General features: G+C 41.1%; 1 protein-coding gene across 3 annotated transcripts in view; it reads left to right on the top strand.

Moving 5' to 3' along the window:
* Positions 1-14142, top strand: part of SLC24A2 (solute carrier family 24 member 2) — a 303081-nt gene that overhangs the window by 180245 nt on the left and 108694 nt on the right. For all 3 annotated transcript variants that reach the window (XM_033237445.1, XM_033237447.1, XM_033237446.1), the window contains exons 3-4: positions 2473-2511; positions 5120-5228. In XM_033237445.1, coding sequence (XP_033093336.1) covers positions 2473-2511; positions 5120-5228 — 148 coding nt within the window. The remainder of the gene's footprint in view (positions 1-2472; positions 2512-5119; positions 5229-14142) is intronic.

Below are 14142 nucleotides of genomic sequence, written 5' to 3'. Positions count from 1 at the left end.
CAACAGGGCTACATAAAAGGAAAGTAGAGGGGTGTTTTAATGGCCTCTGCTGTCATTTGTGCGTATACCTAAATTTACAAGTTATATCCTGATGTATATTCATGTCTGCAGATTACACTTGAAAGAAAACAAATGATGTCAACTGCAGACATTAAACAGTGGGACATTTTGTAGAGAATTTCAGGCCTGTCTCTGCGCTCAGTTTTTTCTCTATAGAATCTATGTACTAGGCATTTTCCTTCCACCTTTTATGTTTTATGATCTTCCTTGCTGTGAGAGAAAAAGGAAATCAATAGAGTAGATATTTTTTTCTTCTTTTCAGACCAAAAGACAGGTTTGGATTTTTTTTTTCTTCCTTAAATAATATATTTAGATATACTTTTTAAAATTCAAACCCTCAGCTGGTGACGTTTCTGCCCTTATAAAGCCCACCTTCTTCTCTCCCCACTTTCATCCTGTTCCTTCATGTTCTGTGTTATCACCGTGGTATCAATTCCAGCTCATAATTATTGGTCTCCCATTTAGCCACAAGGTGTAAATTTGCTAACTGACCAGGCGTGCTCTGACGGTTAATCTCAATGTATGTCTAAAGGCTGAGCTTGCTGCCCTGGAAGATTTCCCTGGGGGATTGCTCTGCAGACTGTGAGGCCATTTGTTGAGCTGTCGGATGTGGAAGGAAAGAAAAGGAGAGGACCTGCCAGAGAGAAGCAGGATCATACAGTGCCTTTCAGAGGAAAGTGGGGAATCAAAGGCCAGTTTTCTGTCCACTCCAGTTCCACAAGCAGACTCTTGGGAACTAGGGCATCAGGACATTTCCCTATTAGCGTTTTTAGAGAAGTCACCGAGAGAGGGCCCCCAACCCGAGGGTTAAGGCAAATTTAGTGGTGCCCACAGGCTGTGCTCAGAGATTACCACCAACGCAGAGCCCTTCTGTTTATGTCTGAGACTTGCAAGTTCTTCATAAAAATGCTTGGAACCAGAAGAGGAATAAAAACACATTGGTATTGACTCCAGAATCCAAAAAGGTGTCTACAAAAATCAGAATTATTAAACATCTAATTGAACGTCCACAAAATATTTAACATCAACCTCACTAAGTATTAAATTTCACCTTCTTAAAAACCCATTACATGTGAAAACTAATTGTAGATTTGATTTTTTCACTTTGCAAGATTTCGAGCATGCTAATCCTAACTTAATGACACATAGCAAATAATTTGAAATTCAAAATTATAAGAATCCCTTCTCTTTTTTTACACAAAACTGTATATTTTAGGTGAATTGTATATTTTAGATGGGATGTGGGGACATCTTAATATCTTTACATGACACATGTGGAAGACCCTAAAACAGAAAGCCTAGAGCACATGAAAGTTTTAAAACAGCTCTGTATCTGGCTACTCTCCTCCAAGTATGTGATTATTCCTGAAGACAGACATCTGCTCAGACCCTAATGGGGAGGACCAGAATGCCAGATGGGGGAAGGGTTCCAGTTTGTTCTTGCTGTCTGCAACTGTAGTTGAGGTGAAGTGACGAAGGTGGTGTCTAAGCATGAGGAACTATTCACCAGGCACCTGTATCTCGCTGGAAAGATCCCAGGGTGGTGCCTGGTTCTGGTGAAGAAGGAGAGTTCCTATTGAGTTGAGGAAGTAAAAGCTGTCCAGGTGGGTCATGTGGTTAGAATTACACTGCCCCCTTGTCTGAGTTGAGTTCACTCCCAGCAGATTACCAGGCCTTTATGTGCCCTTGTGTTCTAATCCACATTTCTCAACTGGACAGAGACTTCTATTTAGAATAGAAAACTTGAGGTGAGGGAGCAGAAAAAAAGATGGGTTATCTGATTTCCATGTGGGATGATCCTAGTCTTTAATTCAGTGGCCTAACTTCTGTGAACTTTATTTTATTCACAATACCTGGAGCAATGAATGCTGACTCCCCCCAAAACATGTAAAAGATGATATTTCTTTGCAATCCCATCTACCAGTAACAACCACTAATAACAGTTTGGTATCATTCTTGCAGACTTTTTTTATTTACATGCACTAAAGTATTATTAATTTATTTTCCTTTATGAAATGAAACAATAAATATTTATAAATGTTTAATTTTTACAGTTATCAATAGATATTTTCCATGTCAGTACCTGTGAATTACCTCATTCACTTTAATGATCCATAGTATTCCACTGCATGGCTGGGCCACAGTTGACTTAACTGCTTTGTATAGCTGGACATTCGGGTTGGCCATTAAACTTTGACCTTTCAGGAGAATGAATCATGTACCTAAATAAACCATTATGTTTTGGCTAGAAATATACATCCTCAGTCCCCTGTTTTGGCTTAACTCATCCCAGGAGCAGAAAGAATGAAATCTTCCCCTATACTGATGCTTGTTATTAAATGTAAATGCCATATGTGATTCTTCATTTATTTATTTCTTTGTCTTTTGTCTTTGCCTTTTTCTCTTATGCAGCCATCTGCAGCCAGGGACAAGGATGAACCGACTCTACCGGTAGGAAGCAGTAGCTTTGTCTGTACCTGCTTGTGTGCCTGTGGAGAGTGTGGGGCGGGGTTGGGAGTAAGAGCGGTTTGTGTGCTCAACACATTACTCTCTCCCTTGGAATACTTAAATAGTCTAACCCCTGGTGTGTACTTCTACTCTGTGCTACAATTAGTGATGACTGAATTCTGGCATTCATGAACACATGTCTTCTGCGACTAGGTTTCAAAATTTGAATTTTCTCTTCCATTTGGTATGAACTTTTGTAGGAGTTGGAAGAGTGAGGTATTTCCAAATTGCATTCCAAGGGATGTTGAACTAATATTTGGGGGTAGTGTGGGATCTAATGCTCAATATTTGTTTTCTTTGTGTATCTGCATGCACATACTCTGATTGGAAATTTCTTTTGGTCTCATCAAAAGAAATGCTGCGTGAGACTATATATTTAATATATACATAATACACAAAAGAATGCTTTCAATACTTCTCTAGATGTAATCTTTTTCAAATGAAGATCTCCACACCAGAGTTCTTCCAGTTTCCCAGAATAAGAACCATAATAGTTATGACAAATTATTATTGATAAACCATTTCTGAGTTCCTATTTAATTAACACATCACATTTCAGATTTTGCAGCATAGTAAAGAAACAACCTTCAAAATTATTGTGTTCAGCCATCAAACAGTGATTACATTTCCATTTTATTCAGATCTCCTAAGCTTGCTCCTAAAATATTTTGAAACTTAATCATCTGAATCCTCTATAACTAATAACAAAATGCATTTTAAAATGTTTAAGACTTTCAAGGCTAAAACAGTAATAAAGATACATATGACCCTGTCCTTCCTCCTGTAATGCTCAGGCCAAAGATGTAACATTGATTGACAGCCCATAGAATGCACCTGATCCAGTACCAGAACACGAGTACAGACTCAATCTCTTCTATTAAGGAGCCATAATCTGGTTCACCATTGAGACACCAGTAATCCCCACTGAATTCTTTTCCAACCCTATTGAATTGGCAATATGATTTCCAATGGAATGTCATAATAAATCACACTAAGAGAGCCAGATTTCTTCGGGTATCTCATAGCGAGATTTTACTCATACTTTCTACGGGTTTCATGTTTGTCTCCAACTGTGTGGACCATGATTGTTAACAAGTGTTTTACAAAATTAGATCCTACAGATAATAGTTTGGAAACACTGCCCAAGTTAATCAAGTTAAACAGATTTCTGTAGTGTTAGACTTAGTGGTCTAATGTGTAGTTTGAAACCCTAAGGTGAGTTGGCTAGGATATAGCACTTTTCAATATATATCAAATATGTATTTGATCATGGAGTCTCTCATAGGACATTTTTGGGGAAGCCCCCTTGTGGGTCTGGAGTATGATGGAATATTTTGGAAAACCCTGTTATGCAGAAGTTTGAAAGACATAGTGGAGAACAGTATTTTATTTTTACCTACCCCAGAAAATTTACATGTCAAACTTTTACACTGAAAGTTCAATAAGAAATTAACTCCCTTACATTACAATACCTTTCAACTCCTTAAATCTGTCTGTCTATAAAGCTTGGCTGCCTCAGAGAGTCTTCCCTTGTGATGATCAGCACAAAATCAACCATGGGGAGACAGCAGTTCCTATTCAGGTTAAAACCCCATCAAAATACAGAGGGTTTGGGAGTTTTTAGGTTGTTTGCTTTTGAAGATAGAAGAAAAAGCGTATGTCGATAACCTTATCTCTAGATACTCATTCTTCCTTCTCACCTACCAGTTTCATTTACATTTATTTGGCCAAAGGATCACAACTAGTAGTTTGTCCAAAAGGAGTCCCACTCAAAGTCAGGAGAGTTCTCATGGTTTCATGATAAGAGCTTCTGCTTCTTGAATCTCACTTAACATAGGCCATGCTGCTTTCTGGATTAGAGCTGTAGTCCCAGGGTAGAGATGAGGTAGCCCAGGAGATGTGCAAGACGAGCCTTTGGAAAGCAAGGAGAAAACATTAGCACCTTCATCATTTACTATGTTATTCTTCTTAACTTCTATTTTTGAAAGTGTTTTTATATGTTCATATTTTAGTATATGTGTCTATGTAGATATGGGCATAGATGCCTATTTATATACATTTAAACATTTTACTGATAGGATGCACACTTCAAAAATGTTAGAGACCACCCACTGGATTAGAGAACAGTCTTTGAGAAAAGCAGACCTGGGATCCATTCCTCCAGCCTCCACTTCTTGTTGGTGTGACTTGGACACCTCATTTCACTTCTCTGAGATGAAATGTCCTCGTCTATCTAACAAGAAGAGTAATAACATCTAGTTCATAGGGTTCATTTTGCAAATGAGATAAACGAAGGGATGTGAAGCATATAACACGTTGTCTGGCATTTACAAAGCTCTTTTTAAAAAGGGAAGCAACGCATTCACTTAGTAGGAAAGAATGTGAGAGACATTCTCTCAGGGGCTTTGAAATGTACTTTGAAAATCGTTGGCTCAATAGTGTGTGATCATGCGACAGAAATGAGTGGCCACCAGACTAAGTGAGGATCTTGTCTATAATGCACTTGCCTTTCATTTCTGAGACTAACCACCTCTTTGGTTTCTCTGCTCAGGCTAAGCCACGTCTCCAGCGAGGTGGAAGCTCTGCCTCCCTCCACAACAGTCTCATGAGGAATAGCATCTTCCAGCTCATGATACACACCCTTGACCCACTCGCCGAAGGTAAACATCAAGCTTTGGTTTGGGAACTTGTTTGGGGGAAAAAGGATGTCAAAAGGCTTCTCTGTATAAAACATGTTTGTGCTGTCGTCATGCACGCCTGCTAGCCTCCTCTTGTTTAGCATCTGCCAGAAGCAGCCCTGGCCCTTTGACGTGCTTTATTTTCAACAGCTCAGTTCACAATCAGTGGTTTTTGTACCAGGAGTAGGATGTGAGGTGTGCGTGCTCATTCTATCTTTTGATGCCTCAAGCATAAATACAGTTTGTTATGAAGCAGAGAGGACAAAAAGGTTTCCCTCCCTTCCAGCTAAAGTAACAGTTCTCTTTTGTCATCATTTCTAAGTTTCAAAACAAAATTGTGTGTGAAGATAAATTGTGCACCTTAAAAAAGAGAGAAAAAGAACTCCATGATTTAGGAGGTCCATGAGTGGTTTGGGGAATGATATTCATGGCAGAACACTGAGACTGTACTGATTCTTTGACAATTGGAGGGTGGGAGGTGAATATCTATGCATCTAAAAAGCCCTCTCTTCTAGAACTGCTTGGGAGCTGTCATTGGAGACCCAAAAAGCCTGGCTCACCTCCCAGTGTAATCACATGAACCATCACAAACAACCCATTATTGTGTACTTCCAGTGTTACTCACTCACAATGAGGACAAATACATTGTGTTTCTTCAATTGTGTAAATATTCCTCCAATTATTTTCAAGTTGATAGATATCAGATGTGTCAAATAAATATTAGTTTTGCCACTGGTAAGGGGTTCAAATATAACCAAGTATGTTCCCCCTTCATCCCTGGACTTTATAATTGGGCTCAATGTTACACAGGAGCTAATAGAGCCTAGGAAATAGATATGTGCCACTGAATGAAGCCAGGCGATCTGATTGTCAAGTCATGTTATATGAATCAGAGATCTTATCCAATATCAAGCTTTGCTAAATAAGTTCAAGAATATAAGCAATCAAGAAGTTCTTATGAGGTAAAGAAAAATCAGCAACCCAAGAATGGTTCCCAAGGACCTGTCTTCCTTCACTGGACACGCATCTCACTCAGAATAATAGGTAAGGAACACAGGGTCGCCGCCTCTTGCAGAGCATGAGGCATTTCAATCACAAAACATCTTCCTGTTATACCATAGAGAGTTGTATAGCTGATGTAATATTCTCCAAGGAGCCTTCCTTCACAGGTCCTGGGATCTATTTACTAGAGGTAGTTGTTAGCCAGGGACATCCTAAATATCATTACTCTATCTATGCAGAAGTTCATTTGACAAGGAGATTAGACCTGGTCACCAGCCTTCTTTTCTTTCTCCTGGGATACACCCCCAGAGAAAGGAGTAAAAAGATTGCAGGCCAACTGCTTTAACTCCTTCCTCCCAACTACTAAGCAGTTGTGTGACTTTGGGCAAGTTAGAGTCTCTCTAGTATTTGGTTTCATCATCTGTAGTAATATTAAGTTATCTTTGGCACCTTAGAGTTGACAAAGCATTTTCACACCTGTAAACTTATGCTTCACAATAATGCTTTGTAGCTAACATCATTATTCTCCTTTCACAAAATATAGCACCACCAACATGGATCTCAAATGTATCTACTGCTCTCCCTCCTGCAGCACTTTATTCCAAACCATCTCCATCGCTTGCCTGCATTCCTGCAGTAGCTTCCTAGCTGGTCTTTCAGTTCTTCCGTTGCCACTGCCTAGACATATGTTTCACTCAGCAGCCCAAGTAATTGTCTTAAAAAGTAAATCAGGTTATGTCATTTCTACTTATAACCTTCAGTGGCTTCCCAGGGCTCTTATGAAAATTGTGAAATCCTTGCACAACTAGTATTTTGTGCAAAAGGAGCCCCCCTCAAAGTCAGGAGAGTTCTCATGGTTTCATGATAAGAGATTCTGTTTCTTTGAATCTCACTTAACACAGGCCATGCTGCTTTCTGGATTAGAGCTGTAGTCCCAGGGTAGAGATGAGGTGCTCAGGAGATGTGCAAGACAATCCTTTGGGAAGCAAGGAGAAAAATATCAGCACTTTCATCATTTACTTTGTCATTCTTCCTAGCTTCTATTTTTGAAAATGTTTTTGTTTGTATTTTAGTATGTGTATCTATATATAATAGATAGGAATATAGATATCTATATGAATATAGATGCCTATTTATATACATTTAAAATTTTTGCTGATAGGATGCACAATTTAAACATGTCAGATGGCAGTTGGAGGGTGGGACGTGAGCCAAATCATGGTCTACATCAGGGGTCCCCAACCCCCAGGCCATGAGCTGGTACCAGCAGGAGAAGAGCAGACATTACCACCTGAGCTCCGCCTCCTCTCAAATCAGCATTTGCATTAGATTCTCATAGGAGGCTGAACCCTATTGGTGAACTGCGCGTGAGAGAGATCTAGGTTGTGTGCTCTTTATTAGAATTTAATGGCTGATGATCCGAGGTGGAACAGTTTCATCCCTAAACCATCCTCCTTGACCCGGCCATGGGAAAATTGTCTTCCCCAAAACCCAGTGTCTGGTGCGAAAAAGCTTGGGGACCACTGGTCTACATGATCTGCTTCTTGCTCCAAACTCAATTTCACTCTGTTTTAGCCACACAAACCTTTCTGTCTTCAGACAAACACCCCTTCCCTGCCCCAGATTTTTCCATAGGCTGTTCTCTCTACTATAATATTTTTCCTTTCCCCCACCCGCTTCTATTTTTCCCTGCTTTACTCCTGCCCATTTTTCAGCACTCTGTGTAAATGACACTTCCTGACCATTCAGCATAAATTGGGGTTCCCAATCCTCATCTGTCAATGAACACTTTAATTTTCCTTTATTGTTTACATTATGGTTTCTGGATTGTTTGTTTATTGTCTGTTTCTGCCAAGATACAGGAAGTTTCTTGAGACCAGGGACTCTAGTTATCCACAAAGCCTAGAAGAATACCTGGTACACACTAGCGGTGTAGGCTCAGAAAGATTAAGCAACTTGTCCAAAGTCATGATATTGACCTGATATTGACCATGTGAGAGAAGATAGGAACAATTTTATCTACTCCAACTCAATTATGATCAAGGGCCTGAGTATGTTTATTTTGGGCAAGGCAGTATTATGTGGCAATTACAAGGACAGACCCCAGAACCAGACTCTGGTTCTAGATCCCAATTCTGCATTTACTGGCTATGTGACCTCGAACAAGTCACCTAACCTTTCCGTATCTCAGTTTCTTCATCTGTAAAATCAGGAAAATACATAATGATGTCTGCATCATAGGGTTATTGTAAAGATTAAAAAGTGAATATACACAAAACTTTAAATACACAACCTAGCACATCTTAATTGCCATATGCAGGTTTGGAATTATTCTATTTCATTAATTTGAAAAGTAACACAATATATGATTTTTTAAAAATTCAAAATATTCCAAAGTTTAAGGTGAAAAAAAAAGTCTTCCTCCTTCATCAACCCTCTAATTTTCTCCAGTTCCCCAATTCTCCACAGAGGAAACCACAGTTTCCAGTTTCATGAAGCTCCTTCTAGAGATGTTTAATCATATACAACTGTGTGTGTATGTGTGTGTGTGCACACCTGTGAATGCGGGCATGTCCTTGCCCACAGGTCTCAATCATCTAAATGTTTCCGGGTTTTGTTTGGAAGAATTCAGTTTCTGGTAGGGCTTGTTTTCGTTTTTTCTGTTTGGAGAAGAGGTTATGTTTTATTTTTGTGAGATAAGGGAAATTGAATCTAGGTTATCTCAGAGTTGGGCCATCAGTGATTTTCCAAAACACCTGGCCCCTGTGAGCTGTGCTACAATTAAACTGTGTGTTCCTGCTGTAGCAAGATGTGCCTTCTGAATCCGGGCACCTGCTTTCAAGGTGAAACCTCTCCCTGAAAGATGTGGGAGGCTCCAGTGGTGTGAATCTGAGAGATGCTGAGAGCCATAATCAGCTCTGGACTTGAGTGATTAGAAAATATGGAAAGCACTTCAATGCTTTAAAATTGCTCCATAGCAGGCGGCCAAGAAAACAGATTGCTCTGGTATTTTTCCCCCAAAATTCACAATCATTTTCCATTCCGAGAACAGCCAAAAAATTAACCCACAGCTCTCAGAAATAGTCATCTCTCTTTTAGTATGCATCTAATCACTTGAATTCACATGTCCTTGTGCCAAACTGCCACCTTTTAACAACATAGAGCATGGTAGTTACATCACCAAGTTGATGGCATAAATGCTGCAGTCCGTAGCTTCCTTGTAGCCCTAAAGAACAGTTCGTTCATGTCACTGATGTTCACCTGGCTGGGTAGTGCATTGGCACTACTGGCATCTGGTGTATGTTCAAAAGGGAAGTATTCAAATTCATTTGAAAACAGCATCTAGGACAGATGGCCTACGGAAACACATTCCCCTTTGTCTCATCTGTGCCACTCAGGTGTCATTGTCTTCCAAAATCCAGTGATTGAGCCGTTACCAAAAGCCTTCATTGGTGGTTGGTTCAGTCTGAGTCTGAGTCATAAGTGTCCAGGAGTGTTTGTGTTTCATTATCTGTTGATGTGCAACAAATCACCCCAAGACTTAGTGGCTTATAACTGCCACCATCTTATTAATCATAATTTTGTGGATTAGGAATTTGATCAGGGATCACCTGGTTGAGTATTCTGTTCCATGTGGTATCATTGGAGGTCATTTGGTGGTATTTAGCTGGTGGATGGGTAGGTTAGAAGGTCTGAAAGGACCTCACTCAAGCTTAACACCTATGAAGGAAGGCACAGTGGAAAGCTGGGCTCACCTGGGCCCCCTGATTCCCCCTGTGGTCTGAGAACCTTTCCATGTGGATAAACTTGTTTTATATGGTAGTTAAGGGTTCCAAGAGCAAACCTTCCAGGAAGACCAAGCAGAAGCTCTAAGGTTTCATATGACCTAGCCTGGGAAATCCCAGGATGTCACTTGTACTGCATTCAATCAGTCAGGTGGTCACTAAGGCCAGCCCAGACTCATGGGGGTGAAATTAGACTTCACCTCTCATTGGGAGGAATACCAAAGAACATGGTGAAACCACCTTGGATCTAATTCAGTCTGTTTCAGGGACATACACTGCTTATTGGTTCCACTGTTCATTGTTCATTGGTGTGCTCTGGATAGACCACACTGTGTAGTGGGGACAGAGTTGGCCTGCCTAGGTAAAGGATTAGTTCAAACATAGCTGAGCAGTGCCTTTGCAGGGACACAAAACTCTAAACAGGACATTGCTCATGAAAAGACGGAATCTGCTTAAGGCAGATGAATGGTTGGAATAAATATTTTCTTTCCTTTATAAGAAAAACTTGGGGAACTAGGATTATTGGTCTTTGAGATCACAGGATGGCTATCTGAATTGACCTTTCTAATAAATTCAGTCTAATAAAATCCTACATTGATTTTAACATTTTCTCTAAACAAGCCTTTGTATTTTGCTCAGGGGTACATCTTCATGAACCTAAAACAAGGATGCTGGATGTTGCACTTTTGCAGTGAGAAGTATCTTCTCCTATCATTTGTCTCATAATGATATCACCAACCAACATTTGCAGAGTACTTACTATAGGCCAGGCACTATGCTGAGTGCTTTATATAAACCATCTCATTTAATCCTTCCATGGGCCCTACTCCATCATTCAGAGGACACTGACATGTAAAGAGGCTACGGCTCTATGCCCCACCAAGGCAAGGTGACAGAGGAAGTAAATGGCAGAGCCAGAATTTGAACCTATGTCTGTCTGACTCACAGTCTGTGTTTGTAGTTCTTCTGCTACTCTGCCTCCTTGTGTAACCCCATGTCCAACCCAGCATTCCTTGTTCTCCTGGTATAGACACCAGCTTAAATCACAAGAGCTCTGACTTATCCCTGGATCAGGGATGGTTTTTTTTATTATTATTATTACTACTACTGCTGCTGCTGCTGCTGCTGCTGCTGCTGCTGCTGCTGCTGCTGCTGCTGCTTACTACCACCACCACCACTTCTACTTAGGACGACTTGAAGAACTTCATTTGCCAGAGAGGGTTTTTTAAAAGCTCTCTCTTCCTCTGGTTTGGGACAAGGAGAAGAAAATAGAATGCTGGGGATAAAGATGTTCAGGATTGACCTTTTTGGGGAAAGGAGCATAGAGAAAAAATGGTGAACTCTTCCCCTCTCCTCCTTCATGTCCTCCTGGTCCTGTGCCTTGGTGGTTTTAGTTCAAAGACTTGAAAATTGTAAAACGTGTGATCTTGAACTGCTCCTAAAGCTTCTGCATCCCAGGCTGCCATCTCTAGACAGGAACGGGCAGGTTGTGTCCAGCAGGCATATAGGCATATATCTTCTCCCAAAGACTTCAGAGAAGGGATTACCACAGTCTTTTCTGGTGATCAATCACAGTCACCACAAGGCAAATGACTATTAGAAATTCAGGGGTGAAAATTGCCACCTTGACCAAAGAGATAGCAAAGTTGTTAAAAATAGAGGGTCTACTGTATGGTAGTATTTTTACTGAACAGAGTATAGCATTATCACTATTGGCAATAGTAGCTTCCACTTATTGAACATTTGTCTCATGTATCTCATCATCCCCACTTCATGGATAAATACCAAGGCCCAGAGCAGCTTGGTGACCTGCCCAGATGGATGTTATATCTCTACCCACATTCATCTGGTTCCAAAGCCATTCCCTCCATCTGCTGAGTAGTAGGAAACCAAACACAGAAGATCCCGTACACGACTCAAGATGAAAATTATTTTCTATCGGTTGTTTTTATTTGTTTTTAGAAACAGGGTCTTGGTATGTTGCTCAGGCTAGACTTGAAGTCCTGGGCTCAAGTGATCCTCCCACCTCAGCCTCCTGAGTAGGTGGGACTACAGGCACATGCCACTATACCCAGCTTGTTTCCTGTCTTTGATAAAGAACTATGAGCACTGAATCAGCAGAGAGGTAGTCTAGTACCGTATTTAATAAGAGTGAGGATTGACTGAAACTGGACCCCCCGGGTTCTATTCCCAGCTCTGTCCTTCACTAGCTGTGTGACCTTGGATGATTTGTTTACCCTCTCTGTGCCTCAACCGCCTCATTTGTAGAAAGAGAGTAATAATACCTACCTCCTAGGGTTGTTTTAAATAGTATATGAGCTAATATACACTGGGCATGTTGGCACACACCTGTAATCCCAGCTACTCTGGAGGCTAAGGCAGGAGGATTACTTGAGCCTAGGAGTTCAAGGGCAGCCTGAGCAACATAGCAAGACCCCTGTCTCTAAATTTAAAAAAAAAAAAAGAAACTAAAACAAATGAAGAGTATATGAGCTAATATATAAAAAGCACTTACAACAAGGCCTGGCAGAGAATAAGTGCCAGTTAAATGCTAAATGTTATTAAGAAATGATAGAAAAGGACCTCAGGATAGAATCTTGCTTGCTCCAGTGAGTAATAGTGATAATAATAGTGTTTGGTTTTCACAGTTGAGCACTTACTAGGTACCAGGTACTATGCTTTGCAAACATTATCTCACTCAATTCTCTTAGCCCATGAGAGAGAATCTGTTATTCTCATTTTATAGATGAAGAAACTGAGACCCCACGTGGTTTTCTTACCTTCCTGAGGCCACAGTCCTAGGATAGTAGAGCCAGCTTTTTAATGCAGGTTGTCAGAGCCAGCGCTACTGCTTAATACTCTCTGTTCCTTCCACCTCTCATGAGCAGTTCCTCACAAGTGTCATGCTTCTCAGATGAGATCGATTTGGGGAAATCTACTTTCCCAGGACCACACATGTAACTCCATAGTAGAGCCCAGTTAGAGTCAAATGTGTTCACATTCTTCTTCCCATCCCTAGTAACCTTTGTCCAGTCTTCTCAAGTTCTCAATTTATAGGGAAGAGATGGAAGTTCCCCTTTTCCCTCTTTTTGAAGGGCTGTCTGCTGACCCACGAGTCCAATTTATTTCACAGTGGTCCTGAATCTTTCCCCAGAAAAGGCATGCCCCAAACTTGTCCACAGAAGAATCCTGGTTCCCCTAAAATGTAAGTCAAATCATGCCCCACCTCTGCTTAAAACCATCTCACCAACAGCAAAAGCCCTAGAGCTTACAGAGACCCCAGACCCCCTGCAACTTCCCCCTCTACCTCTCTCCCCCTTTTCCCTCCCGCTTCCTCTCTTCCTCTCATCCTCTCTTCTCTTCTGTCACCCCTCCTTCCCTCCTCTCTGCCCTCCTTTCCCCTCCTTCCCCTCTTTCCTTCCTCTCCCTCATCTCTCTCTGCCCGTCTCTCACCTTCCTCCCCTCCTCCCCTGCTTTTCCCCCTCCTCTCCCCTCCTTCCCATCCCCTCATTTCTCTACCCTTCTCTCTTTTCTTTCACATGTCATTTCCCTTGTTCTGCTTCTCTGACTGCCTAGCAGCTCCTTCCAAATTGCAACACATGTTCCCCCTTTTTCTAGATATCCAGTTGGCTCCTGGTCTCCCTCCTTCAAGTCAGCCTTCACATATCACCTGATCAGAGGCCTTACTCAAGCAACCTTTTGAAAATATTAGAAGCAAAACAATGAAAGTGAATCTGAGTTCTCTCCCTCACCCTGCTCTGCATTCTCCTTAACACTTGTCCCCATGAACGTGTTTATTTGTTGTATGCTGCCTGTCTCAGCCCTTATACCTCCAGCAGAGCAGGACTCAGGGCAGGCTTGGCTCTATCCCCAGTACCTGGCACCAGTGGGCCCCAATACATATTTGCTAAATGAATTGAATGAGTACTTGCCTTTATAATTTTTCTGCTAGGGAATATATGTCTCTAGCCATGTAGATTTTCTTAATCCATGCCCTGTCAAAGGGCTCTGTTGTTGTGATCAACAAAGTTCTACTTACTTGATGGTTCTCTTGCAGCTATGAATAGTGATCACATCTGGTTTAGCGACCATTGTATAGTACCAGCACA

Source organism: Trachypithecus francoisi, unplaced genomic scaffold, assembly GCF_009764315.1.
Source record: "Trachypithecus francoisi isolate TF-2019V2 unplaced genomic scaffold, Tfra_2.0 Lachesis_group16, whole genome shotgun sequence".
NCBI classification, from domain to species: Eukaryota; Metazoa; Chordata; class Mammalia; order Primates; family Cercopithecidae; genus Trachypithecus; species Trachypithecus francoisi.
Note: the sequence above shows the minus strand (reverse complement) of the source record. Positions and strands in the feature narration are given on the sequence as shown.